The sequence below is a fragment of the Dreissena polymorpha genome, chromosome 4 (assembly GCF_020536995.1).
Source record: "Dreissena polymorpha isolate Duluth1 chromosome 4, UMN_Dpol_1.0, whole genome shotgun sequence".
Taxonomy (NCBI): domain Eukaryota; kingdom Metazoa; phylum Mollusca; class Bivalvia; order Myida; family Dreissenidae; genus Dreissena; species Dreissena polymorpha.
Genome location: NC_068358.1, coordinates 49876968 through 49901121, shown reverse-complemented (window position 1 = coordinate 49901121; position 24154 = coordinate 49876968). Strand labels below are relative to the sequence as shown.

The 24154-nt window shown below is 34.0% G+C and overlaps 1 protein-coding gene across 10 annotated transcripts in view; it reads left to right on the top strand.

Annotated features, from left to right (window-relative positions):
• Positions 1-24154, top strand: part of LOC127877678 (zinc finger protein 708-like) — a 55590-nt gene that overhangs the window by 18373 nt on the left and 13063 nt on the right. For 8 of the 10 annotated variants that reach the window (XM_052423781.1, XM_052423788.1, XM_052423786.1 and 5 more), the window contains exons 2-3: positions 20943-22093; positions 22688-22773. In XM_052423781.1, the coding sequence (XP_052279741.1) occupies positions 20944-22093; positions 22688-22773 (1236 nt within the window). In that variant the 5' untranslated portion in view covers position 20943. The remainder of the gene's footprint in view (positions 1-20942; positions 22094-22687; positions 22774-24154) is intronic. The other 2 variants (XM_052423782.1, XM_052423789.1) reach the window with 2 other exon arrangements.

Sequence of the window (24154 nt, the reverse complement as noted above, 5' to 3'; positions counted from 1 at the left end):
AATGTTTGTATGTCCTATTGTATAATTGAAACGTGATACTTTGAAGAGAAGAGAGAATGACCTTCATTTTCAAACTGTTAAAAAATCAAATTATTTCCTTCTTTAAAAAAACTATACCATCTACTAAACTATCTCGTATCATTTTCATATTTTTGCTGTTCTTTAAGCTTCTCTTCATTATAGTTTTAGGTTGTTTTAGGCGGAGTGAAATTCCACATCGCGAAAACTTGTAATATTGAAAATACGCACTTTTACTCTCTGGCAATATCAAAACATTATTCAGTGCCCTACAGTGCAAATTCGCACGGAAAACAAAGAACATTCTGATGGTACTAAGGTCGATAAAATGCTGATTATTGCTGCTTTTTCAAAATAAAAGTTACCATATTGTTCATTTCTCAATCCAAACGCTTTAAATTTAATGTTAATTTCTGTATTGATCACAGTGAAGTCGGAACGATTTTTTGATCTGACAACAGGTTTTTGTCATCCAGGTATCCTAGAAAAATTGGAATTTCCAATATGTTGTTTTTTTATCCTAGTCTCGAGTCGGCCCATAAAATAATGATGAAATTATCGGTTTATTATGAACATTTAAAGTTGTTTTATCGATGAAAACGGCTTTCAACCAGTATTTCACAATAAGCTGGCCAAGATTTTTAGCTCCACTGGCCAGAGGCCAGTGGGGCTTATGTCATGGTCCTGTGTCCGTTGTCTGGCGTCCGTGCTTGCGTCCGTGCGTTAACTTTTTTTAAAACATCTTCTTCTCCTAAACTACAAGTCCAATTCTGATAAAACTTTTCACAAATGTTCCTGGGGTGAACCTCTTTCAAATTTGTTCAAATTATGCCCCTGGGGTCAAATTTAACCCCGCCTGGGGGTCAATAAATTGAACATATGCTTATATAAAGCAGTGTCCGACAAATCCATTGCCCGGAGCCCGGGGGCTACCGAAATTTTTCATCGGGCTACTGAAATTTTTCAGCTGACGCCCGCCGGGCTACTATAAATCTATAAGAGTGGTAGCCCGTTTTATTGACAGACATACGTAGAATAAACACGCTGACCATGTGTTTCTACACCGTGTATGCTTATAATCTGATAACAAAGTGCAATCAATTATCTAATCAGTAACCGATCACTTGCGGTAATGTCGTAAACAGAAACAGTGTATTTTAATCATTCCATCAGAATCAACATTTGTCGTCTGCTAATAATATAATGAGAGCCGGTTGGATAGTTGGCGCACATGATGCAACATCATTTCGTAGTTTGGAATTCTTTGTTGACCGCAACAATGAGTAATAGCGAAAACGTTTTTGATGTTGTTAAATATCCAAGGAAGTCGAACATTAAATAAATCAAAACAATAGCGGATTCTTCAAAACGGTAACGAAACCGAAAATGAATATTAATAACAACGGTGTGAACGCGGTTAACACCTGCTAATTAGTTTGCATTGTCAATTAATAATTGGGTTAATTGACTGTTAATCAATAATCCCATATATGCCCAATTTATATTTTTTAAACCAAATTATGGGAGGGTAATATAGACGATAAGAGTCATAAACACAAACGTTTGAAATTTTCTAAAGTGTCAAATGAATTTCGGCATATGGTTCTATTTAAAGATATGATGAAATAAGCTCCCAATCAGAACCATTAAATTGCAACATGCGTAAATAACCTGCCACGGTTTGCACGCGTTGTGTACAGCTATTTTAGGTTACAAAATTCTACATTTAATAAATGAATTTCTTTGTCCAGATAAAAAGCGCGCAAAAATTGGCATGGATGTATTTATTTGTAAATAAAATTTTCGTAGCGGGTACAACATTGAGATCATTTAATTTCCATTAAAAGTTTCGTTGTGAACTTCAACTAAAGTACCGGGGTTTCTCGCGAATTATTTGGCATTAACATTTCCTCTTAATAAAATATAATGTAAACACGCTGTATCGTTATACTGTATCAGTTCCTTCATTATTGAAACAATTATTGTATTGTATACTGACTGCACACAAGTGTCGTAACATACGGATGCAATACGTAAAATCGGACAATACTTAAAGTCGGACACAAGTAAATAAATGATTTAATACTCTTGATTTCTTGAAACTCGGTATTTGTTGTTAAAAAGGGCGATTTCATTGACACGAGCCAATCGTATTGATCATCTAAACGCTTTATTTACGTTTCCAACTTAACGTGCTGTCCGAATTTAAGTACACATACATGTGCACATACATGTAATATCTACATGTAGTATATGATTTTCTTTGGTACATTTACATTTAAGTACACGGTGTCTGTACTGTAACATAATTTAACAATATTGACTGTGTACATCAGACTACTTGCTGTATTATGTATATGTATGTATACATATTATGTATATGTAAATGAAGAAATAAAATAAAGATGAAAACCTGCCTCTTATCATTTTGTAGGAAAATTTTATGGGCTACCAAATATTTTTATTGGTAGCCCAGTGGGCTACCTGAAAAATAAGAAATTTGTCGGACACTGTATAAAGCCTATTTTGTGCAATCTTTAAAAATCTTTTTGTCCATAACCGTAGGGCCTAGGGCTACCAAATTCGGTATGTAGTGACATCTTATAGTTCTTTACTTAGTTTGTACAAATTATGCCCCTGGGGTCAAATTTGACCCTGCCCCTGGGGTCACAAAAATGGACATTTGCTTATATAAAGCCTATTTTATGCAAACTGTAAAAATCTTTTTGTCCAGTAACCGTAGGGCCTAGGGCTACCAAATTTTGTATGTAGTGACATCTAATAGTTCTTTACTTAGTTTGTACAAATTATGCCCCTGGGGTCAAATTTGACCCTGCCCCGGGGGTCACAAAAATGAACATAGCTTAAATAAGGCCTATTTTGTGCAAACTTTAAAAATCTTGTCCATAAACGTATGGCATAGGGCTACCAAATTTGGTATGAAGTGACATCTAATGGTCCTCTACCAAATTTGTTCAAATCAGACCTCCAGATAAGGTTTTGTGAAATTCTTAACGTTACTACCAGATTTAAAAAAATAAATATTAACTCTGAAATTTTATTCTTAACGCTACTACTTAGTTTTGGAAAATAATTCTTAACTTTTCTAAATGACCTAAAAATAAATAATAATGGTTATTTTCATGCAAAAAATCAAAATAAACATACTAGCAACTTAATTTAAACAAGTTCAACAGTGTCTATTCAGTATTATACAATTTTATTTTTCAAATACCTTCATATGCCCAAACTGTGCTTAGATTGCATGCCTTCGATGAATTTTTAAATATTTCACAATTAAAACAGGTCTCCCCTTCAATCTTTTCAACGATTAGCCACAGGCATTGTCCCTTCCACTCGTTCAATGTTTTTTTTGTTGTTTAAGTTTGAACATACAACATCTTATAAGATCTTATCTATAATGTCTTTCTTAACTTCGGCTCACTTTGCGTACAATATGTTAAAGGGTGTTTTTGCACGCTTTGCAGTTTTTTAGGACGCTCTCTGGGCGCCGCCAATGTTTTTTGACAGATAGACTGTACACACCGCTTTTATTGGAAAAAGTGCGCTTTGTTAAACAAACCCGATAACCATTTTATATAAGCACCAAAAAGATCTTTAATAGGCGAAAAGATCTCAATAAAAATCGATACGAAACGATGTAAAAATAATGTTCGTAACTTGATTTTGTAATTCTTAATGGTACGACAAGATTTTAAAATAAATATGTAACGGACTTGAAAATAATTCGTTATTAGGAAAATACGACCCTTATCTGGAGCTCTGCAAATTATGCCCCTGGGGTCAAATTTGACCCTGCCCCGGGGGTCACAAAAATGAACATATACTTTATATAAAGCCTTTTTTGTGCAAACTTTATGTCCATAACCGTAGGGCCTAGGGCTACCAAATTTGGTATGTAGTGACATCTAATAGTTCTCTACTTAGTTTGTTAAAATTATGCCCCTGGGGTCAAATTTGACCCTGCCCCGGGGGTCACAAAAATGAACATATGCTTATATAAAGCCTATTTTGTGCAAACTGTAAAAATCTTTCTGTCCATAACTGTAGGGCCCAGGGCTACCAAATTCGATATGTAGTGACATATAATAGTTCTCTACTTAGTTTGTTCAAATTATGCCCCTTGGGTCAAATTTGAACCTGTCCCGGGGGTCACAAAAATGAACATGCGCTAAAATAAGGCCTATTTTTTGCAAACTTTAAAAATCTTTTTGTCCATAACCGTATGGCATAGAGCTACCGAATTTGGTATGTAGCGACATCTAATAGTCCTCTACCAAATTTGTTCAAATTATGCCCCTGGGGTCAAATTTGACCCTGCCCTGGGGGTCATAAAAATGAACATAAGCTTATATAAAGCCTATTTTGTGCAAACTTTAACAATCTCTTGTCCATAACTGTAGGGCCTAGGACTACCATATTTGGTATGTAGTGACATCTAATAGTTCTCTACATAGTATGTTCAAATTATGCCCCTGGGGTCAAATTTGACCCTGCCACGGGGGTCACAAAAATGAACATACGCTTAAATAAGGCCTATTTTGTGCAAACTTTAAAAATCTTTTTGTCCATATTCGTATGGCATAGGGCTACCAAATTTTGTATGTAGTGACATCTAATAGTCTTCTACCAAATTTGTTCAAATTATGCCCCTGGGGTCAAATTTGACCCTGCCCTGGGGGTCACAAAAATGAACATACACTTAAATAAGGCCTATTTTGTGCAAACTTTAAAAATTCTTGTCCATAACTGTATGGCATAGGGATACCAAATTTGGCAGGGGTGGCGAAATCTCAAAAAACTATACTTGTCCACGGACAACCATTTAGGAAATTTAACTTGTCCGTTGCTGAACTACACTTGTCCGTTAATGTTTATATAAATTATACACGCATTTATTGATTAATGTAAAACAATGTGGAATATACCAAAATGAGTATGATTTGCTAGTTTTGTTTATAGTTGTATTTAAATAGTACATTTATTACAGCAGTATATTATAAACAATATAAAGACTTTCTAAAACTTTTAATCTTGCAAAGCTATTGTTATTAAAACATGTGTTGAACATAAGTACACCGTAATCTTAACAAATTAAACTAGTCCAATATGTGGACCTCATCAGACTGAGGCTCCGCATTGGTAGCAATTTGATTATCATCAACTGGTAACCATTGAAAATCTGTGAGCCAAGTTTCTTGAAAAGTTCTGGTGCGTTTACTTAGATCATATTTTTTATCATAATCTTTCTTAGTTTTTTTGGGAGGTGGACTGCTCAAAGCTTCGGGTTTCTGCTCCGTTGTTGAAGATTTAAAAAAACTAAATGTTCCAATTTTACCATTAAAGTCATTTTAAATAACAAGGTAGACCGTGTTTTGATTACCTTACTTTGATACTTTTTATTTCCGTCTGATTGTAAAAATAAAGAAACCAGTCTGTACACTGTCTAACAGTCGGGCAAAATGTTTAAAATGCGGCATGCTCCTGGTCTCTTATAGAATAAGGGAGATCACTGCGCAGGGGAGTGCCCGTATTTTAGCTTGATTGCTCCACAAATAGCACTGGCAATGTAATCGCATGTCAACATCCGGTTTTGTAAAACTTAATTACGGCTTTAATACAATGTATTTTTTTGTATACCTGGACCCGACTTTTAAAAAACTTGTTGTCCACGGACAACTTAATTGAAAAAAATCAGTTGCCCAGACAAGCAAATGTACGACTCGGGCAACTCGGACATTTGATTTCGCCACCCCTGTTTGGTATGTAGTGATATCTAATAGTCCTCTACCAAATTTGTTCAAATTATGCCATCAAATTTAACCATTCCCCAGGGGTCACAAAATTGAACATAATGCTTATATTGGGCCTATTTTTTGCAAACTTTAAAAATCTTTCTCTCCATAACCATTGGGCCTATTTCTACAAAATTCGGTATGTATTAAAATCTTAAAGTTCTCTACCAAGTTTTTTCAAATTATACCCCTGGGGTCAAATTTGACCCTGCCCCAGGGTTCACAAAAATGAACATATGCTTAAATAAGGCCTATTTTGTGCAAACTTTAAAAATCTTCTTGTTCATAATCATAGAGCATAGGGCTACTAAATTTGGTATGTAGGGACATCTAATAGTCCTCTACCAAATTTGTTCAAATTATTCCCCTGGGCTCAAATTTGACCCTGCCCCGGGGGTCACAAAACTGAACATATGCTTATATAAAGCCTCTTACTCATAGTTATGAGTAAATTTATTATTCTCTATTCTCAAAATACTATTAAAATCTCATCATCTTTATAACCCATATCATCATCATTATCATTATCAAACAAATAATAAACCAAAGACAAAATAGGAGTGAGTGCTTGTATTTGACAGGACTTTCGAATAAAACAAAGAGAGAATACAAATAATATAAAACATAAAATGAATACCTAAATATTCTCCACCACGTTATACACCTCTCGAACTGTGTTTTAACTGAAAAGATACAATTATAAACATTTGTAAAAGCAATAAAATCAATTCAATCAAAATAGGCACACTATGGCCTTCAACAACGGTCAACTGACCACACAAGCCAACTGGCTTATCAACATCAGGCACACTCTGGCCTTCACAAACGGTCAAATGACCACACAAGCCAAACGGCTAATCAACATCAGGCACACTCTGGCCTTCACAAACGGTCAAATGACCACACAAGCCAAACGGCTAACAACATCAGGCACACTCTGGCCTTCACAAACGGTCAAATGACCAATCGAATAATGCACAAGAGAATTAAACAGTTATAATAAAACAATATTTACCAAATTAACATTAAACATTAAAACGGAAATAAAAAATATCATAATCATAATCCTTATAATAATAATAACATACTACATAAACCATACCTTTATGTTCTCCAACACTTAATATACCATTCGTACTGTCCAGTTACTGCACTGCAAAAAATAAACTTGCAGATTGTTAATTCCATGTGAACATGCTTTTTAAGAAAATAAGGTCAACTCACAAAAGCCAACCGGCTTTCACACATCAAATCAACTTGCTTTAAACTGGCTTACCAAATCAGGCCAAATGGCCGTAAACAAATTGGTCCAATGACCACAAGGAACATACACACAACACAAACACAGAACTTAATAATACTCAAAAGCATTTCCAAACCATTTATATAATAATATATTATAGTGTCTTTAAATGTGCTACGAACAACACATCATACATTTCAAATCACACATACATTAATAATGACTTTTCACAAATCTAAATTTAGCGACACCGATAATCTGTCTTTTCAAAGAATCTTTAACATATCCGTCCTTAGTGGAAACACTTTTTCATCTATCATGTCTTTGCCAAAGTCTATCCACAGTCTTATTATTGGCACTTATAGATGCTCCACCAGCACGAAAAGAATGAAGTCCATATTTAGAAGAAACATAACCCATTAGACTTAACTTCTTCCTCAAAACTATCATTTATAGTAGAATAACTTATATGCTTATTATTAGAAATCAATTTGAAACAGTGTTAAACATTACACAAATAAACTGGTCTAAACACATAATCAGTAGATGAACATGTAATATCTGCAACACACACTTTTCAAACAATTTCACAGGACATGTGTCTGTATTAGTTTTGCAATCAGAACAGTATTACCCTCTTAAAATGTCCGTTTTTGACTTTTCAACTTAAATATCACAATGCATATCTAAAAATACAACATCTGATCTTTTAACAGACAAAATTTCACTTATCCTAAAAAACCAGCATAAGATAAGAAAAAGATTGTAACGCCTCTTAAATACCCCAAAGAACAATCGCTCTCAGAAACAAAAGTGTGATAAAATTTCTTTACTATATCTGATGTAATAGGCTCTTTTTTAACTACCGTCTTTGCAATTCTCCGAATGCACCCAAATAAAATACATCATAATAATCCTAGTAATAATAATAACATACTACATAAACCATACCTTTATGTTCTTCAATACTTAATATACTATTCGAACTGTCCAGTTACTGCATTGCAAACAATAATCTTGCAAATATTGTAAATTTTATGAGACTTTCGTTCCAAGAAAGTTCGGTAACCTGACAACACAAGCCAACAGGCTTTCACACACCATATAGACTGGCTTTAAAAACGGTCAACTGACCATACAAGCCAACTGGCTTTCAAAATCAGGCCAATTGGTCTTAAACAACTTGGTCCAATGACCACAAGAGACATGCACAAATACCAAACACATTTTACGAATGTTCTCACAATCAATACGTATGTTCTGCTCTTAAAATTAAAACTACCGACTTGACATTTGTTTTTAGGTTCAATTCACCAACACAGACATACTTTAAGCTACTGATCGAACCCTGGCTCAAATTTCCATGGCAATAGCATAAGCTCAATTGATATACTAGAACACCGTATTAATTTTGATTTACTAATTTGAAAACAACAAAATGCTTAACACACTCAAATACAAAGCTATAGGTACTTGGTCGGCTGCAAAACTCGTCAATTTTTGGTATTTTAACCCATCAAACAAATCTCAAAGAAAACCGTTATTGATGCAAAGTTGAATTTCTGTGACTCTAAAAAGAATACATATACCATCTGAGAATAATCCCTGTTGTTGAACCGTTACTTGTTTTTGTTCAATTAAACGCAAAACCTAGAAACCCATTCATTTTTACGTGCTAAACCATAACCACATTCTTTCTCTTCTAAATAATATGTATAGACCAACATCATTCGGTATTTATCAAACCTAAAATAATTTCATTCACTCAAAATTCGTTAATGTAGTATTATCCATTCACAAAATACTGTCAACTATTCCTCCTCCTCATCAATAACGTTAGCATCATCATCAACATTTATAACATCATCATCAATAAAATCATCATTATTAATCTTAACAAGTTATTTTCTAACACATAATTACACAAAACAAAACAAACAACAAATTATACCTTTCGAGCTGCCCTCTTACTATAATGTTACACTATTCATTATTTATTCTTCGAACTGTCCAGCTTCTGAAAAAATAAACTTCGCAAACGTGTAAATGCAATTTCAACATGTGTTTTGAGACATTTTAGTGAACTGACACGCAAGCAAACTGGCTTATACGCATCTGAAAAAATCTGCTTTTAACAAACTGTCAACGGACAACCCGAGCCAACCGGTTAATTTACATAAGCCAATCTGGCCCTTAATAACATACATTTAATGTTCTCCAATATATATAATATCCTTCGAACAGTACAATCTTAACATTAAATAAAAACAAAAATGTAAATGTAAACGCACGTTTTAACAAATTTGGTTAACAAACTACACGCGCTAACTGGGTTTATCCACATCTGGTCAACTGGCTTTCACCAAAACGATAAGCAAAATTACACATGTTAACTGGCATTCAAAAAACGGCCAAACACCATAAAAGCAAAATGTCTTTACACATCAAGCCAACAGTCCACCAAACAAGAACAAAAACTATCACGAAAACAAAATCGACTTATATTGCAAATAAATCCGGTCTACTTTTGTTATCATTACAGTACCTAATCTTTAAAAATGCATTAAACTATGACGAAACTAAATTTAACAAAACCGATAAATGCCTTTCATCTAAGTTTAAAACAACAGTCTTATTGTCAACGCTCTTTTCAAACCAAATTTATACCACAGTTTATCCAAAATACGTAAATTAATTAGCACATATGCATGCACCATTATTGACACCAACCTTGCAGGGGAAGCTTAACGTCTTAAATTATTATGAAAAATATAATAACTCTTAATGTTTTAATTCAATTTAGAGAAAATGTTTAATTGTATACAACAATAACATATAAACTGTTTATTCAATATCCAGCGAACGAGATGTAATATATGCAAAACACAAACATGTTTCGAAAAAAGTTTACAAGACAAGTCTCTATAGCTGTTTCATAGATGAATAGAATATATATTTCCGTAATGTATCGATTTTTGATGTTACATTCTTAATTCACAATTGGAATACCTGAATAGTTTAAAGATATGTTCGCATAAATTTTCATCCGCTTATTATCTTACCACGTCATATATCGCACACAACCATCGTGCTGAATTATATGGAAAACGGCAGTTAATTGTTATTAATCGTTTGTTGAATTATACGCTTGGAACTAATACACAAACTTGTAACACATGTATTACCATATAAGATGTTATATCTTAAAAACAATAAAAATAAAGCAAGGTGTTCGTAAAAACATGAGGGAGAGTGATCTAACTCTGCTATCAAAACAACCTGGAGTGACACACTATGTGGCCTTACCTATATATAATCCTACCAGACCATTACATTTGCGACCTCTTTTTGAACTTAAATAGTTTCATTTTTACACAATAATCAAATCAATTGATGTATCTGAATAGTTGGAACTAAACAAACACAACAGCACAAATAAAGATATGGAGCATGTTATTGAATATACTTATCATAAAAGTTAACAAGGAACACAACCTGTGTTAATTTCAATCGGAATGTTGTTGCCAGTGTTATTACAATAAACAGAACCAACAAGTCTGACCTTTGTTCGAAGTTCCAGCTCACCATTCCGCTTCTAGCAGAGAATCAGTCCTCTCATCGAAAATCTCCTTCCGAATACTATGTATTTCGCAAATGAACGCCTAAACTACTTTATCACCCTTTCGTTTTCTTGCTCCATAACTTTGCCTGTCAAAAACAACCCTCGAATGGCGTCTCACTAGATGTGCAAATCATATATACCCCAAAACGAAAAACTCGTGCGCTTTCGCGCTAAAACATGCACACAAAACCCGTGCATTATACGCGCTAAACCATTACCATAATCTCTCTTCTAAATAACACGTATTCAACCATACTATAGCGTATTTATCAAACCGAGAATAATTTCATTTTTGTGCAAACTTTAAAAATCTTCCTGTCCATAACCATTGGGCCTAAGGCTACCACATTTGGTATGTAGTGACATCTTATAGTACTCTACCAAGTTTGTTCAAATTATACCCCTGTGACATAAAGGTATATCCATATTGTAATACCCTGTATCCGAATACTATACACGTCCGAAATATGTACACTTAAGAATGCCTTACCTGTTTAACTTTAATAATCCAAATTTTCCTTGTTGTTATCTGGTTTAACAACCATTATCAAATGTTTGTTAAATCCAGTTAATGCTTTCTCCATTATTGAATATCCATTACTTGTAATTTGAATCGCCAGCATTGAATCGAACGCGGGTTAAATGTTCCAAAATGTCCGCCATTTGCAATGTCGAAGGTTATGACATAGCAAGTTAATTCTACGCGAATAAGTTATATCTTATCGAAGAAATGTGTTTTCCCAATGTTTATGTGTAGTATTATGACCTGTTAACTGTTTTATTGTTACAATGTTACTTATACAGTTAGTAGTCCTGTCAGATATTAATGCTGGTGGGGAACTATTTCAAGTATTTTCGCGCAATGCTTTCGCATTGCTTTCACTATGTGTTAGATGAAATATTATTATTATGATTGAGAAATGTAATGAAAGCATTGTATAGTTATGCATAATATTTTCTGAGCTTTTTATTGATGTAATGCTTTCTTGTTAGACTTGCAATGCTGTTAATGCAAATGTTGTTAATGTTGCTTAAACCGTTTTACATAGTTAAATACTTTCATGAAAGTCTGGCTCTGATTGGTCGCCAGCAACGCCCAGCCTCAGCAACTGCTTATAAATAGAGCTGTGGTTGATGATGAAGTCAGTCGTAACTCACTAGTCAGTAGTGACTTGACCCAGAATAGTCGCTCATTACTTAACAACCCATTTAAGATGTCAAAAGCCAACAAAGGTAAACACTAACATATACGACTCACTTACCTACGTTTAATCTACATGTGTACGTCATAGTTCTGACTAGTTCTAACTGACATTTTGCATCTGCATTAAATACTATTTAGAATAACTATAAAGAGTGACGACTGATTTCATCGCTTTATTTAATCTGAACTGCTGTTCAAATAGTTAATATCATACTTGTTGTTTAATTAACCACTCATAGTACTGTTTATATGGCAAACGTTAAGCTTCTGCCCTAATAAATAAATAGTTACAGAAACCATCCTGACTTCTTTTTAATGCGTTTGAGTTCTGAATAAATAAAATGCAACATCATCGATACCGCTCGGCTTACAATATTGTTTATTCTTATGATAGAAATTTAAGTACAGATAGATTTAATAATAGGGAAATATTTTAATAATATGTTTGAGTATGTAACGTTGCTGTATGTTGCGGGTATTTAGGAATTAACATAACAGATGTCAGTTCAGATGGGACATGTAATGAAGTTTGAAAAATTGATTATGGAAGTATGGTTTCATTTCTCCAATGTAGTTCAATTATCGGGAACACATGTTGATTTGTATTAGTCCTTGATTAACAATTTGGCTCGTATTACTTCAAACCAATACATAACGAGTCCCATTTCAGATATGGTATATAATGAAATTTAAATAATTGATTATATAAGTGTAATTCCAATTTCCCAAGGTACATAACAGATACAAGTTCAGATTGAATGTGTATCGAATGTGTATCGGGGTTTACATAATTGATTATAGAAGTGTTAGGTTTCATATTACCAATGAGGTTTGTCCATAGATAACATGGATAACATCTGGTTATATGATCAAGTATGCTTAATGAAATGAGGTTTCCTGTTCCCAAAGTGATAATTATGTATTGCACTCTTCTACTGTGACATGTGGTAGAGGCAGGAGCGATCCATCCAATCAACAAGGGTTATTCGAAGGGGTGGGTTTAGAAAATTGGGGGAAGAGAACAGTTAACCAACCAAGAATGAGATAGGAAATATCTCAATTTTATGTTCATGTACCTTGGAATAAAATGCTGTGTTTGTTGTAAGAAGAACAATTCTAGAGTCCTAGTTTGACAATCGAGTAGAGCAGTCACGCTTTCTTGGCCGCCGCGCTGTAAAATTGTATTTCACGAACAATAGTAAGCGTTGTGTTAGAATATATTCAACAGAAATAAATCACGATGTAAACGGAAATGAACTTTGTTTGTTACTGTGTGTGTTCCACGAACGATACATAATTACGTGACACCCCTGGGGCCAAATTTATTTTTAAATGCTCACCCTACCAACTTTTAAGCGCCCAGTGGGATGAGGGATAGAAAGAGAAAGTCACATGCTTGAGTACATTTCAACCCATGCCCATTGCACGCTTTTTTCGCATAAAAAACAGTGGAGCAATACAGGGCATCATGGCCCTCTTGTTAACTGGTTTGATGGAACAACAAAATTTCTAGTTTCACTGGTCCTCCCTATTTTTTACTGACCCCGGGTCAACGGACCACCGTTAGTGTTGAGACCTGTCAACACAATCATGAATCAATTATTTTGATGTTTACAAACCATAAACATTGAAAGAAAAGCCAGAAATGTAGAGACTAAAGGTGTATAATTAATTATGTTTATAACAATTCGTGGTCATATATTTCTTAAATATTTATTTTTTAACATCGTTATAAAAATTATCCGTGACTCAAGAGAAATATGGCATGTGTGTTTCTTGAGAAAAAAACTTGCATTAATATTAGTTTACATGTTCAGGTCAAATGTGACATATCCTGCTGAATTAAAAAATGTCCTGTTTTGGCTAATATATGACATGCATGTTACATGAATTATATAATTATAAGATAAAAACAAAATCAATGTTTGTATGTTTTCCATTATCACAGATATTGCAGCACGCAAGATTTGAGGTTTACTTTCAAGAACAGAAAACACATGTTTAGTATTAACAATTTTTATTTTAAAAACAATTAAGGTATATGTAACTTTATTTCCTCCAAATACATGAAAATCTGAACAAGTAATAAGATACACATTAAAAAAATTTAACAAAAAGCATAAGACAAATATGTTTACATACAATATCTTGCACTTCTTTAGCCATCAGCACATCATACATTGACATTAGAAACTGAGTAAACTTATATACACATATATTTGAACTATTATTTATCTTTATGAAATTAAATTGATTTTGTTAAGCAAAATAAATCTTCTAGGGATCAATGAAACAGAAAAAAAGTATGCATGTGGTGTAAACATTAAACTTATAATATTATAGTGCACCAATATATTAGATAATAAGTGAATACACATAACGAACATGCTCATGTGTTCTCAAACCAATTCTGATCGAAACATACGCGGTAACAATCTTTTGAAAATAAGAAACAAACTTGTTGACACGTTAGGAGAATAAATTCAAGAATACATTCTCTGAAGTAATTACAACCTCAATGCCCGAGCATTGTTTGTTACTTGTTAGCCGTATCCGTTTAGCCTACGATATAATATTTTAAGCATTGGAAAGTTTGACCCGGCTGCATTTAGGAACATTTGAGACATCAATACATCTGCTTGTAGTTCAAGCGGTAAACTGCTGTATTGTAAGTGGAAGTATACCCCGCAAGTTTAAATGATGAATGCTCTCATGGGTGTTAGGTGGGTAGTATTACATGTATAAGGGCAGAAAAAAGTAAGTGTTCAATAATATTTTCTCACCATCTTGAGCACTTGTGACACTGTTCTGCGTATAATCTTGATAACATGAACGGTACCGCTTTATTCACTCATTTCACTATGGGCAGCAACTCTGGATGGGATTTCGAGATTGGATAAGGCACATATGGGTTACCGTCCTCAGCATTATTGCAGACAAGCCAGGTCTTCAAGTGCATATGAAATAGATGCTTTAAACTCTCTGTAAGTGTGGATGCAGATAGTTTACATCAGTGGTCAGTGCTGCATCTCTTCTGACCAGTGCTTATCTTTACCTGGATACAAAGAATAGCAGTGCTCTCATTTGATTGGATGTTTACCTAGGTTACCAGCAATATATGCTATATATACCTCAGAATCAGGGGACTAATGTTAGAACCCCTGGCTCTAAGTTGAAAGAGTTAGTCCACTACCGTAATTACACGAATATAATGCGCACTATTTTACCTTCCAAATTTTTTTTCAAGTAGGGGGTGCGTATAATATACGAATAAAGAGCAGAACAGAAATTTTCCTGTGAAAATTTTCATCTTAATCGTTGTTATTAGCTGCTTGTCAGCCATTTTGAATTACACCATGACATCAAAGGGGGGCAACTGTGCTTACAGTAATTATCATGGCTACACCGTATACATGTATTATCATACATGCTAAATAAACCAACCATCAGTTTTATAGATATATAATAATAATACTTATTATTTTATTATTATAATTATTCTCATTCTGAATATAATAATAATACTTATTATTTTATTATTATAGTTATTCTCGTTCTGAATATTGTCAAATTGAATAAGAGCACGAAATTGTTTCTGACAGAGTAACTAAACTAAATAACTAAATGTAGATGTGCAACTTGCTTGCACATTGGGTCACTTGATTTACCCATGTTCAATGCGAATTATCCCATCCAAAAATGTATTTGTCTAAAAAGGAATTGTCTTAAAATTGTCACATTGGTATCAAATCAACCATATGTTTGCCTCAATAAAGCAATCAACGGTGATATAAACAATAGACAAAGATATTTATTATGCAACTGCCATGACAACAGCCCAATAACACATCGCGATCAATATACGGGGGTATTAATGTGAAACAGATGGTTGATAACGCCAAATTGATTTGCTATTTTCACAACACTAAGTGAATTACTAACCTGCCAGACCTGTTTAGTATAGCAACTGTTAGTTTATATCATGGAGGTGAGTTTAATGTTCTTATTTGAAATTTCACTTTGTAAAAGTTACTTAGTCTTATTTTTCTCTAAATGAAAATATTGCACTAGTGATTTACTGTGTTTCACTAACTGGGAATGTTAAGTTAGTGAAGTTAGTTTAGTTCTTTTAACTAAGTGCGATTATTAACTAAGTGACTAAGGCAAAGTGACTTAGTTTGTTTTTTTCACTAAGTGAAAATATTGAGTTAGTGATTAAATAAAGAACAGGACTTACTGAATTTATACAGCAACAAGATAGTGTTTTAAATAAGTAATGAGTGAACTTAGTGAATTTATTAAATGACAAATCTCAGCTAGTCTTTTAATTAAAGTGACTTAGTGTGTTGTGATTAACGCAAGTTATAAGTTATTAATCAAAGCCGAAGAAATGGATTTAAACTGTTTGTTTTCTTTAAGTGTCTTACATTAGACTTAAGTGAATAATACAATGAAAGTGAGTTCTTAATTATTTGTTTAGTGAAAGTGAAGTTTGTGAGTGAAGTCAATCATAGTGGTCACGGGTGTTTGTTTATCCTAGTGCTTTATACAGGCATTTGCCTCATACTGAACACAAACTGTTGACCCAGTTTAGACATGAAAGTGTATAATTGTTTTCGAAACCTTGTTTAACTATGATTAACTTTTGAAAGTTTATGAACTGTACTTCTATATGAATTGCTTGTGTTATGCACACCATATCAATTATGATTATTTAATATTTTATGAAAGTTGAAATATTATTTAGTAATATTTTTAGATATAAATTTAAAATGTTATTTAGTTTTAATTTAAAAGTAATATAGTTAAATTTGCTGTGCGTTATTAAAGATTAATGCAGCCAATTTTACATAATATTGTTAAATCATACCCAGTCATCTTAACTTTAAGCCTTTAGCTTTAAGCAAACAATGACGGCTTATCATAATATTATGATAATACCCAAACATCCTAAATCTAAATTGTCACTTTTATATTCTTGAATTGATATTCTTGATTGTTCTTGATTGCTAAATAAATGTAAAGCCCTTCATCATGGTCTAGACACCTGGAGGAAATTTGGAATTTAAGCACATGCAAGATCACTTAGCAGCAAAAGAAATGTAGCTATTAAAATAAATTGTGATAATTGCTTGTTTCCTCTTCAGGTACATGTAAGACATTTTGTTTGTTTGAGATAAAATAACATCTATATTATTATTTTAAGGGTTGAGTGATTACTTTTCTATTAGGCAATTTAAGAGTTATGTAAAGTAATTTGAAAGTTGAATTTTAAGTAATAATTCATTAATGTAACTCTTTTTATATAAATGCTTGCTTATGTTATTAAAGATCATTCTTGACTTATTACTTGTATGGCACATAAGCTATACAGTAATTTTACTATTTGCATATCAAAATATCACTTGAATAAAATATATTCCGGTAATTGTTATATATAAGAAAAAAATGAAGTGTCTGAAAATAATTGTACCTGTAATGATTAATAATTATTGAGAAACTTTACACATCAGATATTGTTTTTATAAATTTACTTCTCACAGCAAAGTGAGTTCTCACCAGTTTAAGCTAATTTGCCCTAATTATAGATTAAAAATGAGAAATGTTTAACGATTCAGATTTTAATATGTTTTTGAGGATTCTGTTGTATTTGTTATATATAAAAAAGAAATGTAGCTGTTAAAATAAATTGTGACAACTGCTGTGTTCGTTTCCTCTACAGTGTTCCACTAGCACCGCACGCTTCCTACCTATTATCGTATGCCATCGCTAAATAAAAGCGGCATAACATTTGCATTATTGCTTAAGTATTAATGATGAATGTTTGGAAAGAATAAAAATAATTTAGTCACATAAATATATGATAAATAAATAATAATTAAAATTATTGACTTCATTTTAATTTTATAGCCGGCATGACGGGTGAAACGCTTCAGTTTACAGTGAAAACATGTGAACAGTCTAGAAGACACATTTTTTGCCCAATCTTCATGAAATTTGGACATGTCTTTGAAGAGTTAAAAAATGGTTCAGGTCTGTTTAAAGAGAAAACATGGCCGCGAGGGGGGGGGGGGGGCCATTTGTTGTTCATTCTTCATGAAACTTTGTTAGAACGTTTGTTCCATTGCTATCTTGGGCTGCAAAGAACAGGTCATTTCTTTTTATCTCAGGTGAGCGACTTTGGGCCTTTCAGGCCCTCTTGTTTACTTCATGTATGAAGTGTTATTATCACACCCGTTTTCATTTCCACTTCGACATTAACATGTTGCAACATATATGTGAACATGTTTTCTATGATTGGGGAAAGGATATCTACCACAATAACTAAATGTTCGTAACATATGGTATCAGATCTGGCGGCTTCACCGGTTGGACAGTCTTTAATGGCAGACATCACACTTGGTTGACATGACACTTTGTAACATATTTTCATCGCATTGTTTCCATTTGTTTTCAAGTGTAGGTTTATCTGACAGGATGTAAAGTAACTTGAAATAGTTACTGCATTGTTCAGTAAACTCTTGTGCAACCCTGTATGTCTTGTTATGGAATTAAATGCCAGCACTTTCATGTGTGGCATTTAGTCTTTTTTTTGGAGTTTACAATTTTCCAGAATGTTTTGCTGTCCATTTCACATGCTTTGTCGAGATCCTGGCCAAGCTGCAGCATGAACTGGTTTGAGTGCCATCCAAAGAGTCTCTGGAAGTCGGCTTTTGCATGTTTGTATTGTCTGTATTGTTCATTACTTGATTTACATGGAGAGCCTTTCCTGAACTATTCGCTGGGCATTTTGCATGGTGCATGAGCGCTTATGTGCAATTTTTCGACACGGGTAAAAACTTGTTGGCAGAGTGAAGAGAACCAGTAAAAGTCTGTTACACACCGTCGTTTCCAGATCTATCAAGAGCTTGAAATTAAAGTTCTAGATGAGCACTAGCGTCTTCTAGAGAAGCCGAATATGGGCTTTTTATATTGTTTTGCTATATGTCAGGGTGTCTGTCTGTAGACCAGTCTGAATGTCTGTAGACCATTAGGTTTCCAATGCATAACTTGTCAACAAATTGACCGATTGGCTTGATACTTAACATGTGCTTTAACCTAGGACAGTAGATGACCCCTATTGACATTAAGGTCCCTAGGTCAAAGGTCAAGGTCACTATCACAGTGACACTGAGTGTGAAGATTGTTTCCAATCAATAAATTGTCAACAAACTTACCGATTGGCTTGATACTTTGCATGTGCATTATACTTGGACAGTAGATGACCCCTATTGAAATTGGGGTCACTAGGTCTAAGGTCATTATCACACTAAGTGAAAATTGTTTCTGATCAATAACTCTTCAAAGAATTGACCGATTGGCTTAATACTTTGCATTTGCCTTGGACAGTAGATGACCCCTATTGAAATTGGGGTCACTAGTTTTAATGTCAAGGTCACTATCACTAAGTGTGAAAAATGTTTCCGATCAATAACTGGTGAACAAATTGACTGATCGCCTTGATACTTCACATGTGCATTAGCATGAGACAGTAGATGACTCCTATTGAAAATGGGTTCACTTAGTAAAAGGTCAAGGTCACTCTCACACTAAGTATGAAAATCGTTTCGGATCGATAACTCATGAAACAATTTACCGATGGGCTTGATACTTCACATGTGGATTGGTTTAGAAGTAGATGACCCCTATTGAAATTGGGATCACTAGGTCAAAGGTCAAGGTCACTTTAACACTAAGTGTGAAAATCGTTACCAATCAATAACTCGTCAACGAATTGACCAATCGGCTTGATATTTCACATGTGCACTGGCCTTTGAAGTAGATGAACCTTATTGAAATTGAGGTCACTAGGTCAAAGGTCAAGGTCACTGTTACATTTAAAGAATACGATCTTTTCAATCAATAAATCGTTCAAGAATTGACGGATTGGCTTAATACTTAACATGCGCATTGGCCTTGGACAGTTGATGACCCCTATTGACATTGGGATCACTAGGTCAAGGTCAAGGTCACTAACTCACTAAGTGAAAATTGTTTCCGATCACTAACTGTCATTGAAGAATTGACAGATTGGCTTTATACTTCACATGTGCATTGGCCTTGGACAGTTGATGACCCCTATTGACATTGGGGTAACTAGGTCAAAGGTCAAGGTCACTAACTCACTAAGTGAAAATTGTTTCCGATCACTAACTCGTCATTGAAGAATTGACAGATTGGCTTTATACTTCACATGTGCGTTGGCCTTGGACAGTAGATGACCCCTATTGAAATTGGGGTCACTAGGTCAAAGCCCTGTGGGGGGGCATATGTATCCTACCGTGGAACACTTGTTTCATGTTCAGTCAGCGTTTTCCCTTTTATTTTTAGAACAGATATACATGGGTCATTGCTTCATACACCTGTATAAGTAATTTCACTAGCACCGAATTCAGATTACTGTTTGTTTGTGCGATCTAATCAGTGCTATGGTATGGCTGTTACTGCTTGTATTGCCACATCTGTTCAAGGTTTTCCACCCCTGTTTCAAAAACATGTGTTTGTTTACTTGCTGAAAGACATAAAACTTGAAATGAAGACACAAAATTATAATGGGGGTTTTGTATTTTAAAAAAGGCTGACAAAATAGAGAGTAACATGCTTGAAGAAGATTAAATAACCTCCTTATTGCAGAAATTTGTGTCCGCATTTTCAATACTGTCTGGGGTACATGTCCAGGGCCCTGATTTTTCCTAGAGTCCTATTTGTCATTGCCATTACTTGCTGCAACTTACTACATGCAACGCCGGGATGTATAAGTTACTAGTGCGACAAGGTCTAGTTAATTCATATCTTTGAAAAGAGAAGATGATAATTTAAAAAATCAATGAAACATAATTATTATTTAATAATGCTTAACTTTATGATTGCACTTGCCAAGCTTTTGGCAATATTTAAGCATAAATGTCTTGAATGGCTGTCAATGCTACTGTTTATAAATACCCTCCCAAGTGAATGCCTTAGATGACAATTTTTATCTTTTACCATATTCATTTCCAGAATGACAAGTGCACGGAAAAGTCCCCTTCTGGAGCCCTCTAACAAGTACAAAAGACGAAAACAACACAAAGAATACAATCTCATGGGAAGTGAAACAGAAATCAATACTGCGATTATAAAAGAATTTGATTCCACAACCCAAAGTGATGTAAACTCTATATCGACCATTGTAAGTGCGATAAATTCTTACCAAACACTAGATGACTTTAACTCTGTTTGTGTCAAAGTTGAGGCTGATGAATGGTGTAATATAGCTGCTTGTTTTTATTCTGGGTCTGCAAAGTCAGAACAGATTCTAGGGAAAGAGATATGTCAAGAAACAGACACATTCCATGGTAGAGGAAAGCGTGGGGATCTTTATATCCCCTGTCCAGTAAAGACCCCACAAGGTGGGACCAAGAAGGAGCCAGTGTTGGATACAATACAGGATGCTGGTGATAAATTCACTGAGGAACACAGGCTGAGGATTCTAAACGAGTTGCCACCGAGCCAGATTGGTTCTCAAGAAGTTTTCATAGATTTTGAATATGGTCAGTTTATGCCAAGTGAACAACATTCTTCCTCTGATTTGACTTCTGTCATTCATTTGCCTTTAAAAACTCAAAAGGCAAATACTTTGAGTACCTCACCAGTTCAGGTTTTGCATACGAATGTAAGTCCTTCCATATCATGCAGGTTAGTGACAGCTGCCAGTTCTAAATCTACTGATGCTAGGTGTAAAAAGGAGTGTTGTGATATATCCATTGAAAAAGAAATTCCTACACATCAGCCCATTGGTTTGTCAAGTGATGTAACAGACAGTATGGACCAACAATTTGTAATATTACCAAGGAATGATCCGCATGTTCCATTGCCTTTAATTAGCTATGATTTGAAGTCAAGTCTATCACATAACATTTCTGACAGTCAGAGCAATAAAGTTTCTTTGTCGATGAGTTATCAAGTTGAAGAAGTTGCCATGGCATCCAAGGTAGTGAATTCCAATCTGGTAGTAGAGTCTGGTGATTGTTCTTCTGATGACTTTGAAGAGATATTCATTGAAAGAAGCAAAGAGGAAAGCAAGAGCTATAATTCAACCCTTCCGGCACCAAATAAGATTCTTAGTCAAGGTTCTTCGATAGTTTTAGTCAAGCCGAGGGGTACAGTAAGAGGTATTGTTATTTATAAAAGCTCTCAACAACTGTGGTATATTGTGTGTATTATCTGTATTATTGCATTTATCTTACGATGTATAGTAAGATTTTAAACATTGAAAATTTGGCATTATGTGGTTTATTTAAATACTAAAACATTTGTTTACATCAACCAGATTATAATAAATAGCACAAGTTTACTTCAGTCAGCTCTTTTTGGAAAAGGAAAAAACAAAAAATGTCTATACAATAAGCTAAACGTATTGGTTCCTTACGTCTATCATTTAAACTGCCTAACCACTTGAAGCTATTGGTTAAATCAATAACTGGCATGCATGCCGATTAAACCAAACAGAGGAAATGCAATGGTCCTGTCACTTCTCCCATTCATTTGAAAGGATTTATAAAAGTCATCCTGTTGTAGAATCACATGCAATCTGTCAACAAATTCAGACTAAGTGCAACTGTCTAAATACTTGGTCATCAATTATAAGGGATTATATGGGTAGTCTGAAAATAAGAGTCACAAATAATTCAATATTTTGACTAAAAAAATGGTTTACATAAACCTTGAGTTATCAAAGTCGTTTAATTGTTATGATGTGTTTGCAGAAAATGCTGAAAAAATGACTGTCCCCCTTATTCGGAAACCAGCAAAGAGAAAATTGGACAAACATAGTGACCTAGTGGGTGTTAAGGTATGTATAAGTTACCGGTATTTTGCTTTGTTGTATTGCCTTCGACTTCTCTTCAACAACAGTGTGTATCGTTTTTTAAAGTTTGATGATAACAAAGTAAGAAAAACGGGCTGCAACAAGTTTTTGAATGATCATGGCCTTTGGTCACTTTTTAAAAAATATACAGTGCCAACATTTTTTTTAAAGTCTTCATTCACTTTTGACAGATTTTTCTCAAACTTTAACTGCCCAATAAAGCCTAATGAGTAGACAATGTTCCTTTTCTATTTAAAATAAAATTTCTTTACTTGTGTGGGGAGTATGTTAAAAAAATATTAGTGTGAATGAGCTGAAACTTTACAAACACATTAATGAGCATGTGGAGTTGAGCCCAATTATATCTTGGTTGTGATGATTTGTGCACAACATAAGTTGTCTTCCCTTTTCCTTTTTAGCAAAAAATGCACTCAAAAAGTACTGCTGAAACTTGACTTCAAGCCGACTGGGTGACTAGAATCGGCTTGAAGTCACCACATGAATTGGTTTCTAATCAACCCCGGGTGACTTCAAGCCATTTCAGGTCGACACTTACTCAATCAGCATTAATAATCTTAAATTGCATGATATAAATTAAAATGCTGTAAGAAAACTTAAGAAACTTAAGCAATTAAACAATACCGGCTACAATATTAAAACACAGTTAAAGTGAAATATTATGTACTAAATTGATATAACTAGGGTTAAGACAATTGCTGCTAGAGATTGAAGCCTACAAAATATTTTAATCAGCGTTTGAACTTGCTCACCTTCAGCTTTTGGGTCAGATTTTTCAAACATAAGTGGAATTTACTGACAAAATGTGAAATGTGGGGTTATCTGTCTTCTACATGCACATTTCCATGTCATCTTATAATATACACTTCTGAATATTTTGTGAATAGAAGACCTTTATAACTGCTTCTTGAATTTTGTTCACATTAAAACTCCTGAATTACATTACTGTGAAGATGATTGTGAAGAAGCATCTTTGTTTTTAACCAGTTTTGGCTGAAGTGGTTCTCTTGTTTCGTATTGTCCACTGTATAATATATCTCAGATTTGTAGTGGGGGCATCCGTGTCTTTGATGCATTCCAGGTTTTTGTTCAGCTTCTTTCCATCATTTTATTTTAACATAATTTGCCATATTTACTCTAAACACTATGAAAATCCAGTCAAGACATCATTGGATTTTTTTTTTATGTTTCCAGAACTATTTGGCATCTAGCTATAGCTGTAGCTTTGCAATAAAAGAAGCACGATTAAGTTTAATATATTTCTTGGTATTTTGTTATAATCTCATTTGTATTTAAGATCAAAAAGTAAGTTGATAAGTCATTCAATTTTTCAAACAAGTAAGCCTAG